Below are 23,800 nucleotides of genomic sequence, written 5' to 3'. Positions count from 1 at the left end.
AAACCTAGATCCAAGCTATAGGGTTTGCATGTGCACATAGGAAAGTTCTTATGGCTCAAACCCATCAATTCTTGCTTGTAACTTCAGGTATGAAGTTGTAACTTCAGAACTGAACTCCTCTGGGCCTCTTAGTACAAAAAGTTTCCAGCTTGTACAAGAATGAGACTCCCCCAAAGTGTAAAGCTCCATTGGAAGCATAGATTGATCATTTAGAGCCTTTAGAACCTTGCATGTGCGTAAAGTTTGCAACTTTACGTGATAAACATGCCTTAGAAGCTTGGATATGTAATCTGGAGCCTTGCCATGGCTTAAAAAGCGTCTGCATGGATGGAGGTCTGCGAGGACTCGACGAGTTGGATGAGCAACTCAGCGTGCCCGATGAATTTGGCCGCGAACTCGACGAGTTGGATGAACATCTCGACGAGTCCGTTGAAGTTTTCCTTGAACTTGGCGAGTCGACTAGAGTTCCCCCAATTCTTAGGCACGTACAAGCTCAGTGAGTTAAAGGAAAACTCGGCAAGCCAATCAAGGATTTCACGACTCCTCGAGTTCAGAAAGGACTCGACGAGTCGATAAACTGCACTCGACGAGTCGAGTCAACTTGGACAGTTGACTTTGACTGTGGGCGTTGACCTTGACCAAGAGTTGGACAGTATTTTTATTTTTATTTTTTTAAATTTTATTCTAAACTCTTTTTAGGTCATCTACATATTTCCATTTGTTTATAATGTTTTATATTCTTCTTACTTGAGGGAAAGTAAGGTTTAAGCTTGGGGAGATTTGTTAGATGCCATTTATGCAACTTATATGGTAGTTTTTATTATAATTTAGCATCATATTTTGTACATTTGCATGTCATTTATTTAAATAATGTTTAACTCATGTATTCTATTAGAACTTTCGTATTGCTCATGTTTTTATGTCAATTTTCGATAGTTCGAGTGAAGCAGTTGGATGCGTGTTTGGAGCTTAAAATGAAGTAATAACTAAGGAAGGATGTTGAGGAATGATTGAGAACGGCTTAGAATGAAGAATGACGATAAAAAAGACACAAAATTCAATACATGTGATCGCATGTCTTGTCCATGCGATCATAGCTTTGTCCATGCGATCACATGTTTGGCTCTCAACTTGACTTTAGAGATTTTTCGTACCAAAAATTCAGATCGATGAAAAAATGGTCTTTATACGATCATAACTACCCTTTATGCGATCATAACTTTGTCAAAATGTCTCAAAACAGTAACGTACTTCATTTAGTCGGTCTGAGACGTGTTTTCTTCAATACATGTGATCACAACTTTGATACATGTGATCGGTGCACACCATTTTTGCTTCTGATGTATAAATCGACCCGCATAACCTTCCAGTAATCCTAAGAGGTGATTCTCGATGACTGTTGGACGATTCCAGACTAAGAAAACCACTTCAGAAGGCGATTTTTTAATTCTTTCAGTGACTTTTAAAGATCTGAAGACTGTGAATCATCTCACACATTTAGTTTAGAAGATTTATCAATAAATGTTTCTTTTATCTAGTTTAGTTTCGTTTTTAGCCATGTCTGGCTAAACTCTAGTTTTCAATTATACATAAACTAGTACTTTCATGTGATCAGTTATCAGATCTAATACATACACACACATACACGAAAATACTTATATAATAAAATCAAGTAAAACCATATCATATAAGTTCATCCAACACATAGTGTAGATAATAGGCACATATAACTTTTAATTATCTAAATACTTCATAGCTATATGTAAGATGAAAGTAACTATGCACTTACTTAACAAAAGTGGATAACTAACGATTTCGGTAGCGCTTCACTTCGTACCTTGAAAAGACCTAGACATATAAAGTACTAATCCTTAGTCTAGTTTCGTAATCTTGGTGACTATAATAATTATAGTCTAGATTCCTCACTAATCCTAATGTCTACATCAAGATCTATCAAGTAAAGATCAGTCTGGCAGGACAGTTGGGAGGCAAGAGCATTTAACTGACATAGCCTTTCTGAAATCCAACAACCAAACTATCGTGACCATTCTAGACACCTCTCTTGTAAGTAAATCAATTAGCATTATGATTTGGAATCACTGATAAATATTATTTATAGGTTCATAATAATGACTTATGACTATAAATATAAGTTACACTGAAAGACTAGAGTGCAGCTTAACTTACAGAGATTCTTTTGACATAAGTCTGGAAATTGTGTTGGCAGAGTTTCTACTCGATAACTAGTACTTTCCGAGCACTCAGGGATTGCAGGGCTTCGTCGTAGTACAAAAATCTAAGGGAAAATGGGCTAAAAGGTTGGAATACTTGAAAGAGAAGGCTTATATGCGTGTGAGGTGAGTATTTATAGCCGAAAAAAGTTAAGCACGCCATGTATATAAGGGAGAGCTTCACGCTCTCTAACCTCGCTCGCTCCAGTGGTCGTTTGCCACGTGTCGCCTTGTTGCTCGTCTATGTCATCGCTTCTAGAATGTTGCCACGTGTCGCATTTTCATCGTGTCACATGGAAAAATCTCATGGTGTTACGTCACCTTTTCTCTTGGAGGAGTGAGCGGCCAACCTTGCCACGTGGCGCACTCTGGTGCTACTATGTCACCAACATATGTATTTTCCTGAAATCTTCAAACGACCATAACTTTTGCATACGAGCTCCATTATTGACGTTCTTTATATCCTTGGAATCCTCTCGATGAGCTCTACAAGTTTCATTAAGGCCTCAACATCTAATTCTTTCTCTAACAATAATTCACATTTAGACCAGTTTAGACTGTTAAAACCCGTGCAAAATTCATAACTTCATACAAACTCCGTTCTCGACTATCTTTTTATATGCGGGTTCATATTCACGAGATCTTTAATTCTCGTTTAGATTGTTTTGGCTAACAATCAACTGATTAAAATTCAATTTTTGAGCCCGCACTGTTGCGCTGAAACTTCGGAAAATGATAACTTTCTCTCAAGAAGTCAGATTTGGACGTTCTTTATATGCATGCTCCTAGTTTAACGACTACAAAAAATTTTGTTTAGATCAATTAGGTTAAAAAGTAATTTATCAAAAATTCACTTTTTACAATACGTAGAACCGTGTCAGTTTTATCGCGAAACTTCAAAGAAGCATTACTTCTTCATATGAAATCAGATTTCAACATTCTTTATATATATGGAATCCTTGTCACACATACTTTAACTTGTTTAAGATTATTTACCCTAAATAATTTTTATAACAATGTTATGTTTATAACTTATTCTATTTTAATTGACCAACCCAAATCTGCAGATGTTACAATGAAGTTTAAGACGGAGACATCAATCGCTTGGAGAACACTAGGGCACCAATATTATTTGACCGATTTGTGAATTAGGAACTAATATAAGAGAAGGACAAACCATATATGAGAACATCTTATTAATGATTGTCCCATGTAGAATATCATGAACAAAATCTGAAGAAACCAATCATAAGACTTAAATGTGTACAAAATTATTAAATTTTAGATGTGTACAAACTGAAAACCAGGGCCGGTCCAGACGGTGGGCAACCCGGGCGACCGCCCAGGGCCCACGTAGGACTGAAAATTCTCGAACGACCCGCAATACGACACGAAATAAATGGGTTTGGGTTGAGCTTTTTAATCCGTTAACCCGCTGACCCGCCAACCCGCCAACCCGTTTATTAAACGGATCATATATGGGTTACCCGACAACCTGTTTATATATATATATATATATATATATATATATATATATATATATATATATATATATATATATATATACATATATAAAATTTTTAAATGTATTTATGTATTAAGTATCAATATTTAATAAGTATTATATAATAAGAATTATCTATGTTTGTATTAATGATTAGTTTGAGCATGTTTCTATGAATGTTTTTAATTTTCATTTGGATGTTTAAGACGTATGTAGTTAAGTGTTTAAAATTCGGATATGTTTACATCAACCATCAAGAATTTATTCATATTTAATTGTCAATTTTATTTATATAATCCAACCCATGAACTCAAATCTGACCCACAAACCCGCCAACCTGTAAACCCGTATAAATAAATGGGTTGGCGGGTCATATATGAGTTTATGTTCCAAACCCGCCAACCCATGACCTGCCAACACGTGACCTATATATTTAAATGGGTCATGTTTGTGTTGACATATTTTGACCCATCAACCCACGACACGCCAACCCGAATACGACACGATTGTCAGGCCTAAGCCCACGTCTCCAAGGGTCCCAAAGTTTCTGGGCTATGTAGTGTGTGTGTGTGTGTGTATATATATATATATATATATATATATATATATTACTTAAATGATTTTTAGAACCTAAAGTTGTTTAAACCCAAACTAGCTCAAAACATAAACAATTTGACTTGATTGTTATTGTTAATCGAAGGAGTTTATAGTGAAGAATAAATGATCTTTTTTTAATCTTTATTATATTTGTTTTAAGGAGCTATCTTTTTCGTTTTATCCTGGGCCCGATATATGTTTGAACCGGCCCTGTTGAAAACATATATTATTCTATTAATTCATTTTTCCTTTTTAACCTAAAATGGCGGTTTATAAGAACAGAATTTGAAAAAAAAAAAAAAACAAATTAAATTGTCAAATATAAAAAAAAAACTTAATAATATACCAATCAAAAACTATATTACAAAGAAAAACCAATATAAAAAATAAACAAAGAAGTAATTTACCTCTCATAAAATAGGGTACATGTCTTCTTCTTTTTGTCTTACATTTTCATTTCCTAATAAAATTAATGAATGAATGATATGATACTCGTACGGCCCCACCTTCTTGTGTTCTGCTCTGCTGTGTGGTTCGTAGTTGGTACAGCATCAAATCTTTAACCCAGACCCTCTCTATCTCTCTTTCTGCGCCTCTATACACCGACACCCATCGTCGCCGGAATCTTCAACATCTCTCTGTAAGTTTTCCAAATGTATTACATGGAACAAAAAACAAAAAACTATTCGTTTTTTGCTTAATTTATCGCGAAAGTAGATGTTTTTCTTGTATATTACTTAAAAATTGGTTGATTAGTCTTCTGGGGTTCTTTATAGTTTTGAAAATCGGGTGTTTTCGGGTTCATTACTGTCGATTTGGAAACGGAATAAATGCTCTTATTAATGATAAGAACTTTATCAAGATCCCCTTTTGTTTCTCTTTTTGAATTTAATTGGGCTATTATTATTTTTTTTTTCTCGTTTTTTTATGTCCTCTAAGTTCGATATAATTTGTAGACCTCAATTTTTAGTTCAAGATATTTGCTTTTCAACCTCAAAATTCATACGATGTACGTATATATTTGAAAATTTTGATGACCAATAATAATAGTTCTTAATATAACTAAAAATTGGTGTCCACATTGCAACAAAATTCACTAATTTGTTGTATCTGGAAAAGTCTTGTGGGGCACATTTATATACAAATTTCCCTAATTTGTCAACTTGTCTTTGCTATAAAGTTCTTTAGATCGATTCTTGATAGATGTTCGCTTTCATAAACAATTTTCATGAATTTAGTAAAGAATAACACTATTTCAGAACAAATTCATCGAATGGCATAATCGATTTTTCAAAATTAATCTAGAAAGAAGATAACTTTATTACATACAAAAACGGAGATGGTGTTCATCGTTGAAAACTATGCGCATCGAGATAATTTAAAGAAACCAAAAAAACGAAATCTTTAACAGAATCGCAAAATCTTTCAAGATTATAAAAAGCCAATAAGCATGGTTTATGGTGTGGTGTCCCACAGAACATCAATGGTGGACTTTAAATTATTACCGAATTTCAGTATACGATTCCGTGAAAAAGATAATGTATGTGGTGTTGCTAATCGTTAAATAGCACAAGAAAAGAAAGCAAAAATTGAGTCGTTTTTCAATATTCGCCCTATCTTTTTGGTGAATTTATACTACTTTTATAAAACTATTAAATCATTCTTGTATATTTATAGCCAATCGACAAAATAGGGTGTTCTTGATAAAAGAAGAAGCGATCATGGATGCTATCACTCAATTGCAAAGACAATTTGTCGAATACACAACATCTTTATATCGTGAGGTTAGTTTTTGTTTTTCACTTGAAAGAATCTTGGAAAAGGTACTTAATTTGTGATTTTGGTGTTTTAAAGGGGTATCTTGATGATCAATTTACACAACTTCAGAAACTGCAAGATGAAAGCAACCCAGATTTTGTTGTTGAAGTTGTGACACTTTTCTTTGAAGATTCTGAAAAGCTTCTCAACAATTTGGCTACTGCTCTGTGAGTTTTTTTCTTGTTTTTTTTTTTATGGTTCTTGAAATATTTTTGTTGATGTAACTTTTTATTTTTATTAATCAGTCAGCAGGAGAATATTGATTATAAACAAGTCGATGCTCATGTGCATCAGTTTAAGGGTAGTAGTTCCAGGTATTATTTCACGAAAAGTCGCACGATTTTTTTAATTTTTTTTTTTTTCGTTTTGCAAATTCTGATTTGGCATGTTTGACTATTAGTCAAACCAAGGGAATCGTTTGGGTTTTATGGTGATGGGTAAATTAGTAATTTTAGTTTAAGAAGACTTATAAAACTTATGTTTCTTGATTTGTGACAGCATAGGTGCACAACGAGTGAAGAATGTTTGTGTCGTTTTCAGAAATTATTGTGATGAGAAAAATCTTGATGGGTTAGTAATTATTCTTGTAATTCTTGATATAACGTATGAAAGATGAAAGAAAGAACATTAAATGGTCTCTTACATTTTTTTTTTGTTGAAAATATATTTTTGTAATTTTAATTTGTTGGCTAAATATATTTAATTTGATAACTGAAGGTGTGTCCTATGTCTGCAACAAGCGAAAAATGAATACATCCTTATAAGGAACAAACTCGAAGCCTTGTTCAATGTAAGTTTTACCATTTTAATGAGATTTTTTAACCTTATGGTTGAATGTTGTACACAAATTTGTGTTTATATTTTTATGTATAACAAGAAAAATATTAAAAATATAGTGGGACCCATCTAGGTCCCACTATTCACTAGAATGTTTTTGATATATGTTTGAAAATGCAGCTTGAGCAACAAATCTTGCAAGCAGGTGGATCGGTGCCTATGATGGCGTAGGTATAGAGGTTATGTATGAAATTATGATCGGGAAATTGTGAATAATGTTGCTCTTTTTGTTTTTTTTTTTGTGTGGAGACTTGAAGTTTACTTGCTTAAGAGTATAAGATTCACAATGTGTGATCTCCATAATGATATGTTTTATGCTTTTTTCTTGATATTTTTCTCGAAAGATTGTGTGTGTACGATATTCTCATTTTATTTTACTTTATTTATTTTGTGACGTGGTCTTTTGAATGATAACGAGTGTATGGATACATAGAAGTTCTTTTCTTTTTCGAAATTGTTAGCTAGAAAGGTATTTGTGAATTGTGATTAAGCATGTATAACCATAAAAGGGAAGGTAAGTATATGATATGGCATTGATTATGTTTTTAGGTGACAAAATGGAGGAGTGCTATATATAGAAGCATTTGTGAAAAAATAGTAGATTTGCTGAGCCTATATGTAGAAGCAGTTGATAAGGAATGAAATTGATACATCATAAGTTGTTATGGTATTAGGAGAGTTGCATAATAGGCAATGTCTTAATCGAAGATCTTGAACTGCAAGACAATTTTTGAACCTAATGTCTTTGTACATATCACATCTTTTAATACAATGCAAGTGAACCTCTTGATATTGTTCTATGTAACAAGTGTTCTTGCATCCTTTTTTGTTGCATAAAGTTAAGTGGCAGACTTAGCAAAACCAATGGATCCAAAGTTTAGACATTGTATTACACCCTCCATAGTCACTACCAATAGCATACTAAGATATATACGTTAGATGAAGAGAGGCACAATGGAAAACCTCCATGCATTCCATTTCTTACAAGTCATTCAAACCAATTTGGGAAATTAGAATCTCCATTGACCTAATCTGAGGATATGGAAACTGAGCGACCGTGATCAATTTAAATAATCATAAATTGCTTATCGGCTCTAGAAGTTGATATATGGTTATTGGTTAGGAACTATGAATGCAAGAGTAGTTCCATGATAAGCAACCGTGTATAGCATATAGTTAAACCTCTCTTACAAACAAGGGTTTCTCTAAGATTCAACAATCCTTTAGAGATTAAATTTTAAAAAAAATTATATGAAGAGTATACTAATTTTGCAAGGGTGAACTCGATTCAGTCCCTTTACCCAAGTGTCAGCTTGAGGATATTATTCCTCTCGTGTTACAAGCACAATAGTCATTGAGATCCTAATGTTATATTTGACTATGACACTTGAAATACCACCTTACTAGGATGACGATTTACAAGTGTGTTGTAAAGTAGGTTGAGCTTTGTAGACCTTAATGATGTTTACGACCTTCTTAAGGAGTTCGAACAAGTCAATCCTACCTAATGAAGAAGAGTTGTATGCTTTCGTTAGAGTTAGTGGGAACACTCTTCATTTCCTCGATTTAATATAATATATAATTTATAGTGTCATAATAATGTAACATGTCATTAATACTATATTGGGTAAGGTAAATGGACCGGTAGATACTTCTTCCACTAAGTTTACCACAAATGACATGTCATGTGTTATGTATGTCATTCAATGTGTTAAAACATTGGATGAGAATATAATTCTTTAGAGTTCAATTATCCCATAGAAGATAGGAGTTGCCTGAACGATTGGAGTATGTCTAGATGCATGTATATACTTCCTTGAAGCACTTACATACGAGGAATGGTTTATGAAAAATCAACATTATCCTTTATTTGTGACATTTATGGTAAATGTAAGAAAATAAAGGTAGTAATTCCTAAAAAGCCATTTCAAGTTATATCATCGACCAATATTTTAATATCGTGTCATTTTAGGCATAAGGTTGCCAAATACGTTGGAGTTATTATGTTGTTGCAGTGAAATCACCATATTAAGCATTTGATGTTTGGGTGTAAGACATTAAGTGGCGATGTCTCATTTTAGTGAATTAGTGCACATGGTGTATTGTCTTCGTTAAGCATCATCATGCTCCATTCATCATGCTTTTTTCATGAAAGATATGAGAATCGCTTTCTAAATTTCATAGTTATTGATGTGGCTATGAAGTATGGATAATGTGATGTTTTGTGACATTTATGAGTTTGCTATATTGTAGCGGAAGATCCAAAACCACATATATTCATAATTGATGAATATTGGAAATGACCCACTTCAAGGTTGCAGGACATGGATCTATGTCATTGAATGAACCTTGAATAAATGATTCTAAAGCTTCATGTCTTTTAACTTGTAACACCCGGTTCCTGGTATGTATTTAAAATCATAATTTATGCACTTTTATAGAGGAACTCGATGAGTTGGGAGCCCCAAACTCGTCGAGTAGGAATTATTTGGGACGCAGGTTAAGAAACCTACTCAACGAGTTAAGAGACCTCAACTCGACGAGTAGGCTGGCAGATATGAAATCCTAAATTTCAGGGTTTTACACTTTATTAAAAGGCCTTAATGCTTCATTTAGGCCTCCCTCATCATCCCCTCAGTCTAGAGCAAACCCTAATCGTGCCTCTTTCCCCATTTTGAGCGTGAGTGATCCCTAAGAGTGTTCTTTGGTGCTTTTCTTGAAGAAGTGTGAAGTTGGTGGTGCAAGGTCGAATGGGGGAGCTTTAGATCCGGGATCTTCAGTGTTTTGACAACCATTTGGAGGTATAAAGTCAATACATTGACTATTTATTTGTTAGATCTCTTCATTGTCACTTTTATGGGGGGTTTTGGTCCAAGTAGCATGGTCCTTGGGAAATGGACGTCCCAAGTGAGTATACTTCAAGATTTAGGACCTTGGAGGGTTGTCATGGCATAAAGGTGCAAACTTTATGGCCAATGGAGCCCCTTACAAGCTTTAGGATGTCTTTTTGGCCTTTTAGCCCCAAAAGGCCATGCGTGGAGAGAAAGGCAAAGACTTTACGTATTCAAGTAGTGTCTAGGGTCTAGATCTCAGTTTGTATGCCTTAGCTTGAAGTATTAATGGATTTTGGGTAAAGATCTAGGTCTTAAAGAGTTAGGGTTTGAGCTAAATCCATTAAGGAAGAGTATTAATAGGTAAAGGTGGAAACTTTACCATTAAAAGGACATTTTATGTATGCATATGAAGTATGGAGTTTAGATTTGAAGGATAAAACCTTAATCTATTAAGATAGCTTAACATACTAAAGAACTCGATGAGTTCATATATGAGCTCGACGAGTTGGTTGAAGTGCCCTGATTCTATATAAGGAAGACTCGACGAGTTGAGTGAGAAAGTCTCGATTATGTGGATAGGAGGAACTCGATGAGTTGTGAAAGAACTTGATGAGATGGCTCGCGATTTCAGAGTCTTATGATTTATGGAACTCAGCGAGTTGATAGGTCAACTCGGCAAGTTGAGTTAACTCGGAATGTTGAATTTGACCATAGGTTGACTTTGACCAAGATGTTGACCTTTACTTTGACTTTGACCAAAGTTGACCCTTAAGGGGTTATGAGTATGAAAAAGGTAATCAAAGGAAATATTTTATGTGTAGGAGTTTGAGTGGGGTTGATTTCAGAGCTGAGGATAGTTTAACTACTTCCTAGCATTTAAGGTGAGTTACTTTCTAGTAGAAGTGGGTCGAAGGCACCAATGCCGGCACACTAGTAGTTGATTATAGTTGAGATGATTGTCTTTGTAATAATTGTCTGGTATGCCACTATCTGTTATGATTTATGTGCTAGTATGCTATGATATTATGTGATAGTGGTAGGAGGGGTGAAATAATCCCTAGTTACCAGTTGAAAGAGACCGAAGGGGTAGGCCAGCGCCCAAATATGCTAGATAATATGTGAATTATATGTATATGCTAGGTTATTATGGTAGGGGATGAAATAGTCCCCGGATATCAGTTGAAAGAGACCGAAGGGGTAGGCCAGTACCCATGTATGCTAGGCGATTATCGGTTGAAAGAGACCAAATGGGTAGGCTAGCACCCATATATGCTAGGTGGTTATCGGTTGAAAGAGACCAAAGGGGTAGGCCAACACCTAGATATGCTAGGTAGTATGTTATTGTATGGTATGTGGTATAATGGGGGAACTCATAAATCATTGTGCTTACGATTTTCACTTTTGGTTTCAAATACTTATTCTTCGAAGGGAAAGGAGCGTACATGATCGCAGGACATCACACTATATTTTCCACATCGGAGATCTTTGGGATTGTTACTCTGATGTTGTTTTATGATGACATGTTTTGATTATTGATACTTTGGATTTGATATGAGTTGATACTATGGTTGTTTTCAGACAAATGGTTTTATAATTGTTTTATCAAAAATGAAATTTTTGGTTGTAAATTTTGGGATGTTACATAACTTGAGAATATTTTTTGGTTTATAGATGAACTAAGTGTCATAACTTGAGGGTATGTTAAACGATGATCCTAAACATGACAGTTATAAATTTTATTTTCATATATGACGTGCAACTCAAGAGAACACAAATATGTCAACACGGGATTCATTCCTTCAATTGGTTTAGAGTTTTAGTATCAATAGGCCCCTTAATGCATCGATATCTCAAGCATTTGCCCACACTTAAAGGAATCCTATTCGTATTATTCATTTTATAGATCAAGACAACCACATGTAGAGTACGTTGCTTTTCAATTCATGATATATATATATATATATATATATATATATATATATATATATATATATATATATATATATATATATATATATATATAAGATCAAATGGGTAGTTAGACTAAGAATCGTCAACTACTAAATGTTAGTGAATTCTTTGTAAATGACAAGTGTTTCGCATATGTCCAAAGGTAATGGTGTTGGATTTGGTGTCTAATCCCATAACTATAATTGGTATGTACTTGACACAATAATATCATGGTCCACTTGGGTTGTAAGTTGTAATACTCTGGACAATTTTATATGATGGATATTTGAGGAAGAGGTTATTGTGATTTATTAATATATTATAAGTATAATATATTAATTGAGAAATAAAATTATTTAATTAGTATTGATCAAGAATTAATTTGATATTAATTTAGTGATTAAAAGAAACTGATTAAAGATACAGGGACTGATTAGGTGAATCAGTAATACTTCTAGTTGGACTCATGACTCATGTTGATTATAGTTGGACTAAACCTATGTGAGATTCCAAGAAGGTTTAGCCCAAAAGATCCAAGAAATATAAAGAGTCATTAGGGTTTGCATGGTTGTAATCCTAAGCTATAAAAGAAGTCCCCAAGACCTTAAAATCGGTCCCCATGCACACTAGAGTTGTAGTTAGCCGATTTTGATCTCCCAAACCTCTCACTCAAATCCATTCTCTTGTTCTTGGTTTGTTATAATACATTTGAGGCATCACACTGAGGTGCTAGGCTCCTAAAGGTCAAAGATAAGCAAGCTACTACATAAGGTAATCTTCTAACTATTTTTTATGATTCAAATTTTACCTTGCATGCTAGTTTAGGCTTTATGCTTTGGAAAAACAATGTTGCATGTATAATTAGAGAAAACTTAGATCCAAATATTTAGGGTTGTATGTGCACCATAGGAATGTTAGAGTACATAAAACCCATGAGTGGTATCAAAGCCAGGTTGTTTTCTATTATATTGATGCAATTGTGAGGTTTTCAAAAGCTGAAAAATGACAATTCGAGATTTTACCAGAGCCTAATCGACGAGTCCATCTATGAAATCAACGAGTAGGTGCCTTATGAAGATGAACTCATCGAGTTCATTAGTGCACTCGACAAGTTGGTTCATCAGATGACAGAATTTTCGAGTTTTTGGCCTGTTTTGGATTAGGATCATTACCACAAACTGTTTTGGTTCATAAAATTTGATTTTACTAGTATGGTAGTGTTTATCCTTATCCAAAAGCATGAATGTTGTCAAATTATAAGATAATTACTTGATTTTGTGAAAAACTAATTATTTGTAAAATTTGAAGTTATCTTGTAATATGAATCAAATTAGGTCATATTGGTAAATGATAAATTATGTGATAATTGGATTAGTTAAATTTGATCTATTTGTTTCTTGTAAGAGTTTCATAACTTATCCTCAAATTATGGAATATGAAAAGTCCTTATTCATGAAACAATTAACTCTTGTACGTTATAGAATTCAAGAGATCTTGAAAGGTTTCATAACTTGTCCTCAAGTTTAGAATTTGAAAGGTCTCATTCATGGAACTTTAAAATCCATAAGTTATGGAAATCAAAAATGTTTGACAAGTTACAAAATTGCCCTCAATTTTTGCAACTTGAAGAGTCTCATTTATGAAACTTTAATTTCAAACCCTAGAATTTTAAAAGTTTAAAATTCAACCCTCATACTATTATATATATATAAGATAAGTCAGTCTTATCATTAGTAGGCCTCATTCACGAAGCCGGTCTATAACGGGGGGTATAAGGTTACTGCTTATAAAATGGTGGTTTAATGGGTGTCCACTCTCACCCACCGCTTCCTTGATTGGTGGAGGGTCGTTAGCTGAACGGGTAGGATAGGACATTAATTCTCATTAATAAGCATAATGATAATTATTAGAGTAAACTAAACTTTTATAAATTCCCAATCTTAGTTACTTTAGGAAAATGTGAAAATGGTGTTATTCCATGAAATTGCACTTTGCACCTTGTTAAGTCGTTAGTGGAGTATGTGTGGTTAACCAACACACTAATTTGGGACTGACAATGTGTCGCAAAGGGTAACTTGATGTTAATCATGGATCAATGGAGTGTGTGTGGTTAATCGGCACATTGATTAAGTGATTTGTAACATTAAGTGTACCAAGCTAATTTGCATGATTATTCACACCTTGTTTGTCATCCTCGGCATCCCAGTCACAAACTTGAAGGGCATAATTGAGATGTAAACATGTCATTGAAAAGCTCAATGAATCTTAAAAAATATAGGAATTTCAATTCCTTTAAAACTTAATAATCAATTTCGTTTTTCATGGTGGAAATTGGTAAATCGTCATTTACCTACCTTCAAATATTTTGCAATTGGATTACGACATCCATCTTTCGAATTGTAAAATATTGTGTTGGGTCCTAGCCTTAATATTTCATTTGGGGTACTATATTAAGGATCATTATCTAATCTAAAACTGTCTTTCTTTTCAGATGTTTTCCAACACTACTTCAAACCCAAATCCTTCAGGCTCTTTCTCCCTCATGAACTTATGTGGTAGGGTTATATTTGATGGATCGAACTTCAATGATTGGATTTAAAACATCTGAATGGCCATTCGCTATAAGGACAAAGAATATGTCCCAGATAAAGAGCTTAAGGAGATTAATAAATCTACCGCTACTCCCGAACAGATTGTTGAATACAAGGCACATGAAAGGGATGCGACCAAAGTGTCGTGTATTATGATTGCTACCATGACTGCTGAGCATCAGAAGTCCTATGAGGACTTTTGGCCTTATGAAATGCACCAAGACTTGATGGAAAGGTACCATCAAAGTACTAGGCAGGAAAGGTATGAAATCATAGCCTCCATGATTACAACCAAAATGAAGGATGGAGAGTCCATCACATCCCACTTACAGAAGATGCAAAGATTTGTGGGCCGCTTGCTGAAGTTGAATGTCAACTTCGATGAAGAGTTGGCCATAGATATTATTCTACACTCTTTGCCTCCTTGTTATGATCAGTTTCATATGACTTATCATATGAACAAGGAGGAGGTCACTCTAAGCAAGCTTCAAGGCCTTTTAAGGACTACTGAAAGTAGACTAAAAGGAAAATCTGTTGTTTCTACTCCTACTGCTACTGTCCGTATCTTGGTAATTGGGCATGGGAAGGGAAAGCAGAGGAAAGCTTCCTCCAAGAGCCACAAGGGAAAGTCCCATGTTAGATCCTCTTCTAGTGGGTCCAAAGGTGGTCCTGCTACACCCTCCTCAAACCTAAAGGAAGCAGAGTGTTTCCTTTGCCATGAAAAATGGCACTAGAAGCAAAGCTGCACCAAATACTTGCAGGACATAAAGGATAGGAAGATCAAACCCTCCTTCGCAGGTATTTATACTATTCTGTCTAATAAGTCATCACATGCTAATTCTTGGGTTCTGGATACAGGATGTGGTTTTCACATTTGTTCTGATTTGTAGGAACTAAAAAGAAGTAGGGATATGGAGCACATGAAAAATTTTGCTTGTCACCAAGATTGTTGTTTATACTTTATTTCTTAGTAGTGGGTTAAATTTAGAACTGAATAATTGTTGCTACTCATCTGATATGGCGATAAATATTATTTCCTTTCATAGTTTGTATAAACAAGGTTTTACCTTTTCTTTTAATAATGAAATTGGTAGCATTAATGCTTATTATAATGGTACATTTTATTTTGAAGCATTACCTTGTAATGGTATATATGAAACTATGATGGTTGTAGATAACTTAGGAAATAATGTGTTTCATATTGATTCGTCCAATGTTTTGGATAAAGCATGCTTATGGAATTGTCGTCTTGGACATATTAACAAGAAGCACATAGCCCAACTCCAAAAGGATGGAGTGTTGGAGTCATTTGACTTAAAGTCAGATGATACTTGTGAATCTTGTTTGGTTGGAAAGATGAGCAAGTCACCCTTCACTAGTACTTGTGAAAGGGGTGAATATTTGTTGGATCTCATACACAACGATGTGTGTGGCCCCTTCAGATCCGCCACAAGGGATGCTAACCGCTTCTATGTGACTTTTACTGATGATTATAGCAAATATGGCTATATGTACTTAATCAAGAATAAGTCAGAAACCTTTGAAATGTTCAAAGAGTTTAAACAACAAGCGGAGAATCAGCTGGGTAGGAAGATAAAGATGCTCCGATCTGATCTAGGAGGAGAGTATCTTAGTATCGAGTTCCAAGACTATCTTAAGGAGTATGGAATTGTTTCACAATTAATGCCAATTGAACCTTGTTGGACATGGTTTGTTCCATGATGATTCGAGCTTTGTTACCTATCTCATTATGGGGGTATGCCTTAGAGACTGCCACCCATATCATTAATCTATTCCCAACTAAAAAGGTTTCCAAAACACCTCATGAGATGGGGACAGGGAAGGTTCCTTCGTTATCACACATCAAGGTTTGGGGTTGTGAGGATTTTGTGAGAAAAGAAACTCAATGATAAGCTCGATCCTCGTAGTGAGCATTGTATTTTCATCGTCTATCCACAGAAATCCTTTGGAAATCTCATCTATAGACTGAGTGACAATGTTGTCTTCATTGCGAATAGATGAGTCTTTCACGAGAGAGAACTCATATTCCAAGAGGACAATGGGAGGAAAATTGACCTTGAAGAGCTTCAAGAGTTAAGCGATGAAGGAACCTCAAAAACTGACACTCAACCCGAGGAGGAAACTCCTGTTGAACCATTTGATGAATCTGTACCTCTGATACGTTCCGGTAGAGTTAGTGTTCCACCTGTGTTATATGGTTTTCATATAACAGCTGAAGGTGATACATTTATCAGTGATAGTACACTGATAGATTTGTATGAACCTAACAACTACAGGGAAGCCATGGTAGGCCCTGAGTCTGCAAAATGGAAAGAAGCGATGGACAATGAGATTCAATCCATGTATGACAATCAAGTTTGGAACTTGGTCGACAATGTATCGGGTCGTAAGACAGTTGGGTGCAAATGGATCTTCAAGAAGAAGACCGACATGGATGGGAAAGTACACACTTATAAGGCACGATTGGTTGCGAAGGGCTTTACTCAAACTCCTGGATTTGACTATGACGATACCTTCTCACCAGTAGCGAAGATTAAATCTATAAGGGTTATGCTAGCCATAGCTGCATTTCATGATTATGAAATATGGCAAATGGATGTCAAAACCGTTTTCCTTAATAGGAAGTTGGTTGAAGATGTTTACATGAATCAGCCAGTGGGTTTTTCCAATGCAAAGTACCCTAATAGAGTGTGTAAGCTTGAGAAATCCATTTATGGATTGAAAAAAGCATCTCGCAGATGGAGTCTTTGTTTCGATGAGAATTTCAAAGAGTTTGGCTTTTCGAGAAGCGAGGATGAGTCCTGTGTATATGTCAAAGCTAGTGGGAGTATAGTTAGCTTTCTCGTGTTGTATGTGGATGACATATTGCTCATAGGAAACGACATTCCAACCTTGCAGGAGGTTAAGTCCTGGCTTGGGAAGTGTTTCGCTATGAAGGAACTCAGAGAAGTTGCTTACATTCTAGGGATAAGGATATTGAGAAACAGAAGTAAAAGACTAATAAGACTTAGTCAAATCACCTACTTGGACAAGGTGTTGAAACATTTCAGCATGGAGAATTCCAAGAAAGGAGACTTACCAATCATGAGCAATACCAAATTGGTAAGACTCAGAGTCCGAGTACAGAGGCTGAGATAGCATAAATGAGTCGAATACCATATGCTTCTACAGTTGGCTCGATCATGTATGCTATGACACGTACTCGTCCTGATGTGGACTTTGCTTTGAGCATGGTCAATAAATATCAAGGGAACCCTGGTAAAGCTCGTTGGACTATAGTAAAAAACAATCTTAAGTACCTGCGGAGGACTAAGGACTGGGTCCTTACCCTCGGTGGGAGTGACGACTTAAGAGTGATAGGGTATAGTGACGCTAATTTTTAAACCGATAGAGATAATTTCCGCTCTCAGTCGTGCTGGGTATTTACCCTTAATGGAGGAGCAATAACATGGAAAAGTTACAAACAGGAAACTATGGCTGATTCAACGTGCGAATTAGAGTACATAGAAGCAAGCGAAGCAGCAAAGGAGGCAATATGGCTGAAGAACTTCATTGGAGACCTTGGAGTTGTGCCAACTGTAAAAGAGCTTATGGATATTTTCTGTGACAATGAAAGTGCAGTTGCCTTAGCCAAGGAACCAAGGGATCATGGTAGATCTAGGCACATCGACATAAAATATCACTTTATAAGACATCAAGTAGAAGAAGGATTACTCGTAGTGAAGAGGATATCGTCAGAGATGAATCCAACAAATCCCCTTACAAAGGGACTCAGTAGGGATAAGCACTTGCTGCATGCAAGGAGTATTGGACTGAAAGACGATATTAGTTTTAATGATTAGATAGATATTTAGAAACTTGTAATAGCTAAAATGTAATTGACATTTGATGATTGAATAAAAGGAGTTTTATTTATAAGTAAAGTTACTATCTTGTGTCAATTATTTAGTATTATTTCATTTTGCATGTTTTGACTTCCATAATAATAAGATTGTCTAAGGTGTTAGACATTGCAAAGGTTATGTAAGTAGACTGTCATGAATGGTTATTATAAGATTATCTAAGGTGTTAGACATTGCAAAGGTTTACTACAAGCATTCATGAGTACTCTTGAAATAAAATTTGAGCATTGGACTAAACCCACACTCACATGAATCACTTCATGGAATTTATCACGTGTGATTGTGAGATGATAATATCGTATAATTTTCAAACCGAGATGTATGAGTTGGTTGTACATTGACAGTGCGAAACCGCATCAGTAACTTGATGTTATAAAACGTGCTATTATGTATGATTTAACAAGTAGTTAGTAGAAGCATATAAGTCGAAGATTATATGTTCCTTTTATCCTAAGAGGATTAAAAGCGATAACTTGGGCCCCTCGATGATTTTGTTTTGACTTATGTGATGAGCTCGGTCAGGACTAAATTGATGTGTTCAATTAAGTTATATGTCAAATGACGCGTCAAGATTCGACATTGGCTTTTAGAGAGCTACGATTGCTACTCGGATTTTGAAGCTACATTGGCAATTATAGTTATTAGACTTATCCAAGTGGGAGACTGTTGGATTAGGTGTCTAAGCCCATAACTATAATTGGTATGTACTTGACCCGATAATAGCATGGTCTATTTGGGTTGTAACACTTTGGAACAATTTGATAGGATGGATATTTAAGGAAGATGTTATTGTGATTTATTAATATATTATAGGTATAATATATTAATTAAGAAATCATGTTATTTAATTAGTATTGATCAAAATTTGATATTAATTTAGTGATAAAAAGAAACTGATTAAAGATACATGGACTAATTAGGTAAACCAGTAATACTTCTAGTTGGACTGAATACTCATGTTGATTAGAGTTGGACTAAACCTATGTGAGATTCCAAGAAGGTTTAGCCCAAAGATCCAAGAAATATGAAGAGTTATTAGGGTTTGCATGGTTGTAATCCTAAGCTATAAAAGAAGTCCCTAACATCCTAAAATCCCCCACCCCCCACACTAGAGTTGTAGCTAGCTGATTTTAATCTCCCAAACCTCTCATTCAAGTCCATTCTCTTGTTTTTGGTTTGTTATAAGACATTTGAGGCATCACACTTGAGGTGCTAGACTCCTAAAGGTCAAAGGCAAGCAAGTTACTACACAAGGTAATCTTCTAGCTGTTTTTTATGATTCAAATGTTACATTGCATGCTAGTTTAGGCTTTATGCTTTGGAAAAACAATGTTGCATGTATAATTAAAGAAAACTTAGATCCAAAGCTTTAGGATTGTATGTACACCATATGAATGTTAGAGTACATAAAACCCATCAAATGGAATGTTGCTTGTTTGTACAGTTAGCTTTTGTTGTTCGTTTGTACAAGTAAGAGTTTGTTTGAATTAATGTATATGAAAAAGAAAAAAATTTAACTATGACGTTGTACATATGTGGATCAATGTGGTCACACACTTAGGTGTTGTTTTTTTTTCGAAGAGAAATTGCTTGAAGTCTGCGGATCACTTCTGCAATCCTCTGTAGAAGAAGAGGTGGAACAAACGGCTGCAACATGTAATAAAAAGTATGTTTGTTTTTAACGTCTGCAGATTGCTGCAGTAAGTTAAACTAAGGCGTGAAGAAGTTTGAAGCAGTTGGTTTAGTGCTGTGTCACGCAGCACACGCGCAACAGTTTTTAAGTCAGAAGTCTTCTGAAAAACAAACAACTGCAAATGGCCAAGTGTTGTGCGTGTGCTGCACGACGCAACAATAAGTGGTTTGAAGTGGTTTTCTTAAAAAAAAAAAAAAACAAAGAACACCTTAGAAGTATAAAAAGAACTTGATAATAATAGCAAATTTTATAATGTATAAATATTTATCATTTGCCAACTATTAATAAATATAAATTAAAAGTTGGTTTGTTATTTATGAAGGAGGGGAAGCAATGATAGTGATAAGGATCTTGCCATCTTGGTGACGTGAATGATGGGTTAGACAATTCTTAGGTCATGTAGGGAGGTGGAGTGGATTTCCTTGAAGGGATTATAATATTTTAATAGTTTATCATTGGGTCCAAATTAAATAAATAATAATTAAAATTTTAGACATACGGATAAGGGTTAACATCAAAAACTAAACATTGTCAACAAGGTGATGATCTTTCAATAAAAACAAATATAAGGATTAAACACTCATATTGCTCCAAAATATAAGGACAATTAGTGTAATTTACTCTTGTTTTTTCTTGGATACAAAAGTAAAAGTTTGTGGATTTGATCTTTTTGGGTCAATTAACACATTTGGTAGAACCCTAGAAACACATCGCAACGACGAACAACGAGAAACTATGGGAGAAGAACAACAACATCAAGAAGAAGAAGCAAACAAGAACTCAGGTCCAAGTTCCTCCGTCCCATTGACACAAGCTCAGTTCCTCTCATGGAAAACCCACAAGGTCCCTCTCTTTCTCCCTCAAGTTCTAGCGATCGAATTGCACTTTTCTATCGTTGTTCGTGGGTTTTTAGTCGTTTATCAATTAAGTGGTCTTTGTATATTAAAACGATTCCTCCAAATTCATATAATCATATCTAGTTTCTGCAGTTTCTATAACAAGAACTTTCAATCCATTTGGGGATATGGAAATTATGTGCAAGGGTTTTTGGATCTGTCAAGCTGGATTACTCAGTTTAAGCTGTTTTTGGGTGTGAATTTGGAACTAATTATGACCTCAAATTGGAATAATCGATTTTTAGGGCAAGAATAAACAGATTGTGCATCGGATTATACATGTACAAGAGTAAATTATGACTTCATATCTGGACAACCAACATTCTTGCAAAAGTGTAAATTAGAAAACTTGTGTAGGAAAAGAAACCTAATAAGAAAACATTTAACACTACACTAAAAACCAAAATTCAAATTGGCAACAAGATCATTTTGTTTGATCATATCTTCTGTAACCTATATAATCTTTTTAAACATTGAGAATCTAACCATTATATTTGCAAAAATGTAAAAAAGACAACACTTTCTTTGTCAAAGTCCACATAAAAAGATGAATTTGCCCTCATATTCTTCATTTTGGTCCTTGAACATGAGGGTAAATTTGTCATTTTACATGGACTCAAACAGTCCCCCCCAGGGACCAAAATGGTGACAAACAAACTTTCCAAGAACAATGAACAAAAATGACCATTATGCCCTTGCGTTGTTGATTGTTTTGTAGGATGCAGAAGCATCAGCCAAGAAAGCTGAGGCATCAAGGAAACGGGAGGAAGACATTGCTGCAGGTTTGGTTCAAATGAATGGCAAAGAACTTTTCAAGCATGAACCTTGGGTTTTTGATAACAATTTGTATTAAGATTTTGTGGATTATTAAATTATATGTTAATTCATATGTTATGAAAACATTTGTGAACATATCTTATTGGAAATAACAAAGACCGACTAATATGATGTCATATATATTATATATTTATGTATCAACATGTACTTGTTGTATATCTTGTACAAGATAAAGTTGATGATAAGTTTGATATGAATTATACAGTTTAAATGTTGGTGGCTTTAATAAGGAAAAAGGGAAAGTCTAACATTCTATATATAGAAACAGATATTGGGAACATATTTCTCATGTTACGTGCAAGTATAGGAAATTGGGTATTTGCTCGGTTAGGTTGCCTCTTTTGGCAATAAATGTTGCAAATGAATTGATTTTATACAAACATCTTTACAAGTTTAAATATGTTGAACATGACATTAGTGAATAAAAGATGGCCAATAATTCTCACCAAAGATAAGAGTAAAACACTCTTAGGAGCTCATAAAAAAAACCCACCATCGTTTGGTGGACTGCAAACCATAAAAAAATTAGAGTAAATTACATAAAAAAAAAGTTAAGAGTAAATTACACGATTCGTTACTGGTTTGAGTGTCATAATATACGTTTAATCATTATTTTCAAAAATTAACACGGATTGTCCTTCGTTTGTATTAAACTTGCACGTTTTATCTCTTCCCGAACATAGAATATCTATATACCATTATCTTTTTCCATCCATTTATGATTTACTTTGTATTTATATATAAAAGGATATATTCCCACCATGGTAAGTAAATCATTTATCGATAAGGGTCTGATCGATTCTATTTTTTTCTGCCAAAAATTATAACGTAATATAAATCTCTATTTTTCTTTAAAATCAATTGAAAACCTGAAGAATCAACATCACTGCCACCTATCGGACCATTGTCGTCGAATCTCACCCTTTTAAGTAGATACGTATCTTCTTCACGCCCAACTACCTACTTCATTTATCTTTCCCTCTCGGTATTGTGGTCCGATTTTGGTTGCAATTAACGTAGATGGTTTCCAGTTAGGGTTTCTCAGGAGTACAGATCAACAACCCTCTATTGTAGCGCTACTGATGGTGGTCTCTTCATCTTTCTTTCACCTCTCTCTTAGTATCGCACCAACACACACACAAGGTGAGCGTGTATGTGTTTTATGTCTCTATGCTATTTTCTCTTTCGATCAGTGACATGAGAAATGAAGAGGGAAAGATGAAGGGGGTGGTTTCTAGAGGTCTGATCATACGTGTTTGGGGATGTCAACATTGATCTCCTCATTGATTTTGATTTCGGTTTTGGTTTAGATCTCTGCAATCTGTAACACCCCATTTTTACCGTTCCATAGGATTCAATATAAACAAATGTTTATAAAACTCGAAGTAGAATTATATTACTCTTTAGTCCAATAAAAACAGAAAAAAAACCTGAATCGTCCGTAAATCGTAAAAAATGAGTACGCCAAAACATATATATATATATATATATATACACACACACACACACACACACAAAGTAAACGTCGCCCCCACCCCAAAAATATAAATTCCGTAGAAATCCGACTCCATATGAATTATATATATATATATATATATATATATATATATATATATATATATATATATATATATATATATATATATATATATATATATACAGAGAGAGAGAGAGTATATGTCGCTTCGACCCCGAAAATATAAATTCCATAGAAATCCGACTCCATGTGAATTATATAAGATTTTTTAAAGATATAAAATTTAGTTGCGCACAAAGAATGCGTGACGTAAAAAGGTACGAAGAAAATGGTTGATCTTTAGCTAAAGTCGCAAAAAGGAAAATCATAGTACTCCTTAAGACAAGAATTTTGAGAAAAAGAATGTCAAAAGTGGAATTCGTACGAGAGAATTATGATTTTAACAAAATCATTTAATTATATAAAAATATGGACGAAAAAAAAAGTCAGAATTAACTGTTGGGGTCTAAAGAAAAGTTTTAGATCTCATCGAGAGCTTTTGTGTTTTGCATCAAGTGTGTGATGTGCGCTTCTAGAAGGTGAAAACACGAACCACATAGAAATATGGATGAA

General features: G+C 34.6%; 2 protein-coding genes across 2 annotated transcripts; both read left to right on the top strand.

Moving 5' to 3' along the window:
• The first annotated feature begins 4,786 nt into the window (after positions 1–4,786).
• LOC145017838 (histidine-containing phosphotransfer protein 1-like) lies at positions 4,787–7,381 on the top strand. The gene is made up of 7 exons (XM_078975796.1): positions 4,787–4,972; positions 6,010–6,116; positions 6,187–6,317; positions 6,396–6,464; positions 6,649–6,720; positions 6,868–6,940; positions 7,108–7,381. The coding sequence occupies exons 2-7, from the start codon at positions 6,054–6,056 to the stop codon at positions 7,156–7,158; spliced, it is 459 nt and encodes a 152-aa protein (XP_078831922.1). The 5' UTR covers positions 4,787–4,972; positions 6,010–6,053; the 3' UTR covers positions 7,159–7,381.
• Positions 7,382–20,593: 13,212 nt separating this feature from the next.
• On the top strand, positions 20,594–21,829 carry LOC145014256 (zinc finger CCCH domain protein). The gene is made up of 2 exons (XM_078972634.1): positions 20,594–20,821; positions 21,593–21,829. Exons 1-2 carry the CDS (start codon positions 20,714–20,716, stop codon positions 21,725–21,727), a joined length of 243 nt encoding a protein of 80 aa, XP_078828760.1. The 5' UTR covers positions 20,594–20,713; the 3' UTR covers positions 21,728–21,829.
• Positions 21,830–23,800: the final 1,971 nt, after the last annotated feature.

This window comes from Lactuca saligna, chromosome 9 (assembly GCF_052625555.1).
Source record: "Lactuca saligna cultivar CGN05327 chromosome 9, ASM5262555v1, whole genome shotgun sequence".
Taxonomy (NCBI): domain Eukaryota; kingdom Viridiplantae; phylum Streptophyta; class Magnoliopsida; order Asterales; family Asteraceae; genus Lactuca; species Lactuca saligna.
Note: the sequence above shows the minus strand (reverse complement) of the source record. Positions and strands in the feature narration are given on the sequence as shown.

What these genes read in the sequence shown, in the direction of transcription:
- LOC145017838 (XM_078975796.1), top strand. Translation starts at nt 6,054, where the DNA reads ATGGATGCTATCACTCAATTGCAAAGACAATTTGTCGAATACACAACA. An exon ending in TTTAAGGGTAGTAGTTCCAG is followed by an intron (nt 6,465 to 6,648) that starts GTATTATTTCAC and finishes GATTTGTGACAG; the next exon opens with CATAGGTGCACAACGAGTGA. An exon ending in GATGAGAAAAATCTTGATGG is followed by an intron (nt 6,721 to 6,867) that starts GTTAGTAATTAT and finishes TGATAACTGAAG; the next exon opens with GTGTGTCCTATGTCTGCAAC.
- LOC145014256 (XM_078972634.1), top strand. Translation starts at nt 20,714, where the DNA reads ATGGGAGAAGAACAACAACATCAAGAAGAAGAAGCAAACAAGAACTCA. An exon ending in TCTCATGGAAAACCCACAAG is followed by an intron (nt 20,822 to 21,592) that starts GTCCCTCTCTTT and finishes ATTGTTTTGTAG; the next exon opens with GATGCAGAAGCATCAGCCAA.